At 43.0% G+C, this 9,052-nt stretch overlaps 1 protein-coding gene across 1 annotated transcript in view; it reads left to right on the top strand.

The window, feature by feature from the left end:
- The first annotated feature begins 1,914 nt into the window (after positions 1-1,914).
- lrrc40 (leucine rich repeat containing 40) overlaps positions 1,915-9,052 on the top strand; it is a 17,186-nt gene continuing 10,048 nt past the window's right edge. Inside the window, exons 1-10 of the mRNA XM_069718505.1 lie at positions 1,915-2,129; positions 3,363-3,544; positions 3,735-3,808; positions 4,690-4,819; positions 4,907-5,030; positions 6,157-6,296; positions 7,078-7,250; positions 7,586-7,676; positions 8,177-8,222; positions 9,033-9,052. The exon at positions 9,033-9,052 is cut by the window's right edge and continues 83 nt beyond it. Coding sequence (XP_069574606.1) covers positions 1,985-2,129; positions 3,363-3,544; positions 3,735-3,808; positions 4,690-4,819; positions 4,907-5,030; positions 6,157-6,296; positions 7,078-7,250; positions 7,586-7,676; positions 8,177-8,222; positions 9,033-9,052 — 1,125 coding nt within the window. The 5' untranslated portion in view covers positions 1,915-1,984. The remainder of the gene's footprint in view (positions 2,130-3,362; positions 3,545-3,734; positions 3,809-4,689; positions 4,820-4,906; positions 5,031-6,156; positions 6,297-7,077; positions 7,251-7,585; positions 7,677-8,176; positions 8,223-9,032) is intronic.

Raw genomic sequence — 9,052 nt, 5'->3', positions numbered from 1 at the left:
TCATTAACATCTTAATTGATTTACAACATTATATACTTCATAAGCAGATGGACCATATCAATAAGGATTACTTGTCTTATTAATGGGGTGTTCATTCCTATTGCTTAAGTAACGATCCTATTTGGCCACTAAATAACCATCTTCATATAAGCTCGTGTTTTTTTGTATCAAGTGGAAAGAGCTTCGAATCTGTGCATAGACCCGGCAGTACACAGAAGATGATTAGGTATTTATCATGTGTGCATATGCACCACTGTGCACCATCAGCAGTGGTAAATCACAGCGTTCTTCAGTGGATGTGCTTGTGCATGACCCGTCTCATTTACATGAGCGCACACACACCAAATCAACCAGACATACGGAACCACTTCCACCTGAATGACCAAAGACCTAAAAACAGAAACGACACACTTTCTGAAAGACTATCAACAAAAATAAAAGCAGTCAGAGCTGTGTCACCTGTAACAAGATAAGTTGTAGAGGTCATGAAGAAGGAGAAAAATTTAATAAATTAATGAAAAGAAATTGAATTACTGACTCAGGAAAAGGACCAATAATGTCATTAATATTGCCGGCGGACAGAAAACATTGTTTCAATAATTGATGAGGCATCTGTGGGAGGAATCTTCCTTAAATGTGACACCCACAAACTCTATTATAATTCCTTATAATCCAGATGCTTCATTACCTATATATATATATATATACCATATCATTCACTTTTTTAAAAACCTGCAGTTGATCCAAAACGCTGCAGTGAGAGTACTGACAGGGTTTAACTAGGGCGATCATATTTGTCCTATTTTACCTTCTCTTCATTGACCTACTGTAAAATCAAGTTTAGAACTGAAACGCCTTCTGCTGAGTTATAAAGCTCCATCACATCTTAACGGTCTCATTGATCCACATCATCATCATATCACTGTCTTCAGCTGTTCCTGACTGACTCTGAGTCTGTTTCAGACAGAGAAAGAGAAGGAGACATTGGTTGAGTTTGGTGGATTTGTGTTTGCTGACAGTTCTTCCAATGTTAGTATAGAGCAGGATGTATTATATCACTGACCTCACTCATACCTCAGTCAGTGTTGACAGTGAGGAGGAGGGTGTGTTTATTGCTGCGGAGTTTGATTTTGTTGACTGATGTGAAGTAACGGCGACACAGGCCTTTAAATAAGAGACTTTGAACTTAATTTATTATGGCTCCATTGAATAATAAATAAATTCTATAAAAAAAATTAAAAAAAATCTATAAAAACAGTGCTGATTATTTTATTCAGAGCAGAAGAGCCACAAAGTGATAAAAGCAAGAAGGTCTCACCTGCATTTTGTCTTCATGTCCTTTGGTTTAATTACTGAACATTGATGCCTGTGAAGGAGGAAGAGTCTGTTCGTTTTAAATGTGTGTAGAACCAGTGTAATATCAATATTATTACTGTTTATATCCTCGTAGTTCATTGGAGTGACTTATTATGGTGTTTCATGGTATCTGAGGCCCTTTGGTGCCCTCTGCTGGTTCCTCTGACACATTGTACCAATGATGGTCCTCTTTGGCTCCTGTATTGTTTCAGCCCGGCGGGTTTTCCCTTTATAACAGACCACACAGACAGTCTGAATTAAAGAGTGAAAGGTTTTAAATTACTCCATGCGTCTCTTCTTCGTTGGCCGGATGCTCGTGGGGTCCGAATGGGGTCAAGCTACCTTCAGAATAAAATCAGGCTGTTGTGTCTTTCATGTGTGACCGTCAATATGAACGGAGGACTGGTTGATTTAACACCCTTTTATATGCAGTTGGTGGTTCATACGCCGTGCTAAAAGAATAAAGTGCTTTTTTCATTATTTTAGTTTGACAAGACTTTTATTCTGAAAGGGTCCTGGACGGAAGAGGTGGTGTTGTTGTTCCTGGCGGGTCACAGACAGTTTGGGTGCGGTGGTAGGAGCTGTCAGCTCAGCGGCACCACGATTCATTTCACTTCATAGTCGGACCATGTCTCGGTTCGGTAGAGGCGGGAAGGTGGACTCTCTGTCGGGCTTCAGGGAGAAGAACACGGAGCCGGCGGTTCCGTTCGGGCTGCTGAAGGCCGCGAGGAAGAGCGGACAGCTCAACCTGTCCGGCCGCCGACTGAAAGAAGGTGCGTTCACGGTCCACTCAGAAAGTCCAAAGGTCGGTCGTCACTGCCGGTCCTGAAGCACAAACACACTTCACGTTGGAAGCGGAGGACCAACAAAAAGATGGTCTGGAGTCACTGCTGTTTTTTCAAGGACTCATTATTAAGACAGTAATGATGTACGGACATGCAGGGAATTAGAAACAAAAACATGTGGACGATTCTTATTGTGAGCTTTATTATAACCAGTCTGCACACAAACGTTTTAAAAGCAATCGACCAAAGTGCATGCACACCTGGCTCTTAAAGGGAGAGGACTCTGATTGGTTCATCTTACCTCCTGGTGTGGTAGTAGAGACCACTAGATTAATGAACAAACTGTTCAGACCACTAGATTAATGAACAAACTGTTCAGACCACTAGATTAATGAACAAACTGTTCAGACTACTAGATTAATGAACAAACTGTTCAGACCACTAGATTAATGAACAAACTGTTCAGACTACTAGATTAATGAACAAACTGTTCAGACCACTAGATTAATGAACAAACTGTTCAGACTACTAGATTAATGAACAAACTGTTCAGACCACTAGATTAATGAACAAACTGTTCAGACCACTAGATTAATGAACAAACTGTTCAGACCACTAGATTAATGAACAGACCAATGAACAAACTGTTCAGACCACTAGATTAATGAACAAACTGTTCAGACCACTAGATTAATGAACAAACTGTTCAGACCACTAGATTAATGAACAAACTGTTCAGACCACTAGATTAATGAACAAACTGTTCAGACCACTAGATTAATGAACAAACTGTTCAGACCACTAGATTAATGAACAAACTGTTCAGACCACTAGATTAATGAACAAACTGTTCAGACCACTAGATTAATGAACAAACTGTTCAGACCACTAGATTAATGAACAAACTGTTCAGACCACTAGATTAATGAACAAACTGTTCAGACCACTAGATTAATGAACAAACTGTTCAGACCACTAGATTAATGAACAAAGTAATTGGCAGTGATCTCACTGTTTCAACCCTCAGCACACTTTGATCGTTTCAGTCGTCAGTGTTGGTGCTGATGAAGCAGTGACATAAAGATGAGGTTGAAAATCACATTTCTTTAGTTTAAGGTAACTGTTAAATCTGTTATTTGTGTGTGTGTGTGTGTGTGTGTGTGTGTGTGTGTGTGTGTGTGTGTGTGTGTGTGTGTGTGTGTGTGTGTGTGTGTGTGTCAGTCCCTCAGACTGTGTATCGTCTGAACCTCGACCCACCAGAGGACGCCCAGCAGGACGTGTCCTTCGGAGCATCGGACCACTGGTGGGAACAGAATGACCTCACCAAGCTGCTGCTCTCGTCCAATCAGCTTACGTCGCTGTCTGATGACATCAGACTGCTGCCTGCACTGAATACACTAGATGTGAGTACGACCCCAGCGGCTCATATATCTGTGCATACGATGTTATTATTTCTCTGACTACAAACTCTGCCACTCGTCCACTGAATAAATTAACGATCACAGTACTACGAGACATCAGCTTTATTTATTAAAGTAATGAAGATAACTTCGGTTCGAGCTGCTCAACAAACATGTTATTTTGTCGTGACAGCTCCATGACAACCAGCTGAGCTGTCTGACCAGTGCTGTGGGAGAACTGCAGGAGCTGCAGCAACTGAGACTCAGGTACGTACACACACACACACACACACACACACACACACACACACACACACACACACACACACACACACACACACACACACACACTCTCTCACACACACACACACACACACACACTGGATCGGCTGAAACCGACTCTCATGTGTTCTTAGCTCATTCATATGTAGTGTCTAATAAGACTCGTGGTTGGCCGAGCCATCGTCGCCCCTCTGTGTGATCAGAGAGTTCAAGGAGGAGAGATCAGTCAGAGCGCACGGTGAGACTCCGACCAGGAGAGGGCGCTCCGTAGAGGAGGAGGGTTGAGAGGCAGGGTGACAGGATTATGATGATATTTAAAGAACAGGGCTGAGAGTGGAAACCAATACGCTGATATTAATGATATTAATAACAGTGAGAAGCTAAACTAAGACCTGACTGACTCCACAGGCGGCCACAGCTCTATACATTCACTAATATAGATGAAGAATTGAAATTATAAAAGAAGTAGTTCATCCCAGAGATCTGATTGGTCAACTGAACATCTGGAACAAATCATCGTGGGTCCGACTACTTCCTGGGCTAGTAAACATTGCGTACGTTACATTAGAGTCTACTGACTGCACTGATTGTTTTCCAGTTGTTAGTCATACCCCATGTGTTGCTATGGAAACAGATCACAGTCGCAAAAAGTTTTATATTTTTAGAGTAAATTGCTCCACAATATGAACACCTTTAGATTACGTGTTTTATTTAGATGGTAACTTGTTGTATAATCACAATATTGCTTAAATCTGACCGAGGCAGCGGGAAATAAGAAACATATATCAGTTATTGTAAATAGAAACTGGGCTGTTCTGAGTGTGTGTTTGTTGTGTGTTTGTTGTGTGTGTGTTGTGTGTGTGCAGCCACAACCAGCTGCTGTCGCTGCCAGTGGAGGTGTGCGCTCTAACCAACCTGCGCAGCCTGACGCTGCAGCAGAACCTGCTGGAGGAGCTGCCGGAGGAGCTGGGCCAGCTGGAGAACCTGACGGAGCTGGTAAACTATCACGCAGCACTGATTGACAAGGTGCAGCACGGTGCGGCTGACTGACGGAGGTGTCCTGTCTGTTGTGGTTGACTGAAGGATTTGTCCACCAACCGCCTGCGCGTCCTGCCCTCCGGCCTCGGCCGCCTCGGCGCTCTGCAGAAAGTCAACCTGTGTCACAACCAGCTCACCTGTCTGCCTGACAGCCTCGCGCAGCTCACAAGTAAGACCAGCTCCCTCTACGATGTCTCGCTTCACACCTCATGAGAGGAGAAAGAACAATGAAAGTTTGAAGGTCTTTCCTGTTTAATTTATCAACGTACAGTTTGGTTTTAGGAGTAGAACGATGTCGCCGTCCACGTCCTCACCACCGCTGCTGCTCTTCCTTCTTCTCTTGAACACAAATACTCTTTTCACTGATCTTTCAGTTTTTCAGGTGTTTCCACATTTGGACTTTTTGTCAAACTGCATTCAGTTGAACTCAAGCTTCCTGCCCATGTTTCACATTATAAGCCTTCCAGTCACTAAAATGAATTTGAAATATCCAACTGTTATTGACAGCGATTGCTGAAAAAGACCAGACGTTTTTAGAAAAGCAGCCCGTCTGGTTTTAGCGATTGTTGTGATGTCTGATTTTGCAGCAGGTTTTCTAACGTCTGCCTGATGAATAAGGAGTCACATAGAGTCACTTCCAGAGATAATAACGATGCTGCACGTCACAGAAAAAGCTGGAACATGTTTTGTTCTTCGCGTTTTTTATTGTCTGAACTCAAAGAACCTTCACGGGGCTTTAAATCACGAAAAAAACATCCTCAGTCCTAAAAGTGACATTTAAGAAAGAGACCATCTGTGATATATATATATATAATACAACAGCTACATCTGCTGTTGAATAAGGGCTTAAAAAAACCTTTTAGATAATATTAATTCAACACACATTGTATGCCCAAAAACATGTTCTGCATATAATCATGCATGTTTTTGCCTGTGGTTCGTTGGGATGAGCAGAGGAGAGCACGAAGAGCTGCTGACTGTAAACCAGGACTTCTTAAAAACAAATCGTTTTCTTTGAAAAATTATTTTTTGCAAAATTTCAAACAAATATTGCAGCGATTTCTTGAATTGTCATTAATAATTCCAATATATAATTTTCCTGGAAGGACTGATAGGTAGTGAGTGAAAACATCTGAAACATCCATCAGCATCATACTGGAAGTATTTTGGCTTTACAATTACCATGACGACGACGGTAGAAAGTGGTGGACTATACTGCAACTGTGTGCAACACCTGTTAATCACAGCAGTGATAGTGAGTTGAACAGGATCTTCTTCTTCTCCTCCTCTGGCAGATGTGAAGCTGTTGGACTGCAGCAACAACCAGCTGACCGACATCCCTGCCAGCCTGTCTGAGATGGTCTCTCTGGAGCAGCTTTACCTCAGACACAACAAGCTCCGCCTTCTCCCACAGCTCCCTGTGCCTTGCCTCAAGGTAGCCATGGCAACCTGAGTTTCCCCAGATATAAAACTCCTCCTTGTAGTGATCCTGAGAGCATTAAACAGTCCTTCCAAGAGGTTTTTTGTGATTGTTGCGATTTAAAATGTTTGATTTTGCGGTGGATTTTCTCAAAAATTGCAGAATTATAAGTGAGGTTGTTTAGCGGGAATTAGAAAAAATTGCAAGTTCGAAAGAAAATTGAGATTCACTACCAGATAAAGGAATAAATAGATAATCACTTCCTGTGATTATAATCATGCTGCACATCACAGAAATATTTGATTTCTACCGTATTTTTCGGACTATAAAGCGCACCGGATTATAAGGCGCACTGTCAATTTTTGAGAACATTTAAGGATTTTAAGTGCGCCTTACAGTCCGAAAAATACGGTAATATTTTTTTGAACTTAGAAAACTGTGGAGATGAAAGTTACAAAAAAAAATCATAAAAATGACAGAGTTTTACAGAACAGACTATCTGTGACTAAATATAAAACGACTACATCGTTGTCAAAATAAGAGCTTTAGAAAAATCTAAATCATGAGAATTTAAAAAAAATTGGGAGCTCCTGCAAATATTGCAGAGTTTGTTTGAATTTGTGTTAAATATTGCAATCGCGAGATGGCGATCTCCTGGAGGGACTGACTCCAGTCCTGACCAGGTTTATCCATCTCACATTCTTCTCTGGGAATCATGTATATTTTTCAATTCCACACGTACAGTATGTTGTCTCAGGGATGGTCGGTTTTGTGTGTTTTCCGTGTGTGTCTGCAGGAGTTGTACGTCGGGAACAACCAGATCGAGCAGTTGGAGGCGGAGCAGCTGGCCTCTCTGTCAGCCATTTCTCTCCTGGAGCTCCGAGACAACAAGATCAGAGTTCTCCCGGAGCAGATCGCCGGACTGAGCACGCTCACACGCCTCGACCTCGCCAACAACGACATCACCACGTAGGTCCTCGGCACCACGACGGCACGACACACACAGCAGGGTGCCGTTCCAACACACGAGCACTGAACACATGACTGAAATATAGAGTCAACATATATAATACCTTTTATCATAATCTTTATTGATGTTGTCTGATAGAATCCTGAATGATTTTTAAACTAACTCATGTCAGCCAAGATCATATCTACCAGTAGGTTGTAACATGACGTACGTGTGTGTGTGTGTGTGTGTGTGTGTGTGTGTGTGTGTGTGTGTGTGTGTGTGTGTGTGTGTGTGTGTGTGTGTGTGTGTGTGTGTGTGTGTGTGTGTGTGTGTGTGTGTGTGTGTGTGTCAGTCTCCCAGCGTCTCTCAGCCTGCTGCCCAATCTGAAGGCGTTGCTGTTGGAGGGAAATCCTCTGCGAGGAATCAGGAGAGACCTCCTCACTGTAGGTGACACACGGAGGACACAAACACAGAGGGATGGTGGTCCAGCAGGTTGGGGGGACTAGGGGGGTGGGGGTACTCAGTGCACTAATTAATCCTCGGTAGCTGCAGGTACAACTGCTACTTAAACCACTGCGTCCGACTGAAAGTAACGTAATTGAAAATAAATCTCGACAAATTGTCCAAATGTGAAATCATGGATTTCTGAGTATGAGAGTAGCTGTAAGGCGGCAGGTTGCTGTGCTGCCGTTCAGTGGAGGGAGACGTGATGGCTGCAAACCAGACAGGTCATCCACACTCGAGACTTCAGATTCAACCCAGCGGCGTCCTCTCTATACAGCTGCTCTTTCAGGGGAGAAGAATGGAGATTGTTCTGTAATAACCTCAGTGGCATGTTCTCCTTTAAAACCCTTTAAATCAGATGGTAATGTTCACCTGCCGCTCACCAGAACAAACATGTCCATTAACTGCTTCTTCACCTCTTCTGTTGTCTTTATAACAGAAAGGAACCAATGAACTCCTGAAATATCTACGAGGAAGAATTCAAGGTAAAGTTTTCTTGTTCCGACTGGAAACAGTTGTTTCAGCAAACATCACCAACCCACAAACCTGAAGGACTTCTTCCTTCATACGAGGGTAGATCAATACGTTCTGAGACTACAGAGCAGCAGGAAGATAAAACCCTGATGAGTCACTGCAGATTTCCTCTCTGGATCATCATCAGTTCCTGAGTTCTGGTGTTGGTTCAGTGTTCTGGTTCTGGTTTCTCCGTGAACATGACCAGAGGCTTCACGTCAGATTCACTATCAAACTGGAAATCATCAACGGAGACTCTGACGATGCTTCAGGAGGTCTGAGACCACGAAGACACCTGGAGACGTGTCCTTAGAGATGTTCAGGGTTCAGAGGGAGAAAGTTCACTTCCAATGTCCCAAACTGTGTCGCCATGGTAACAGGGTTCTCCAACATGACAACACGCCGCTCACAGCGTAATGAAAACACACAAGTTTCTACTCACAACAACACAACTGTAGTTCTTCACCGCTCTTTTCACAAACTCTCAGATGCTCCCAGAACGCTGCTCACAAACACGAGGAACTCAGGAACTGATGATGATGAAGAGATGAAATCTGTACCAGTGACTCATCTGTCGTCTCAGAACTTGTTGATCTACCCTCGTATGGTTCTGAAGAACAAACTCTTCCATCAGTGTTTCTCAAAGAGGAACTGCAGCATCACATTAGTGTGTGTGTGTGTGTGTGTGTGTGTGTGTGTGTGTGTGTGTGTGTGTGTGTGTGTGTGTGTGTGTGTGTGTGTGTGTGTGTGTGTGTGTGTGTGTGTGTGTGTGTGTTTGGTAGAGAAGCCTGAGAAAGAGGAT

The sequence above is a fragment of the Brachyistius frenatus genome, unplaced genomic scaffold (assembly GCF_029030835.1).
Source record: "Brachyistius frenatus isolate BFR_SWC_R1_liver_20210118 unplaced genomic scaffold, ASM2903083v1 Contig_192, whole genome shotgun sequence".
NCBI classification, from domain to species: domain Eukaryota; kingdom Metazoa; phylum Chordata; class Actinopteri; family Embiotocidae; genus Brachyistius; species Brachyistius frenatus.
The sequence above is the reverse complement of the archived record's forward strand: the minus strand, read 5'-3'. Positions and strand labels throughout refer to the sequence as shown.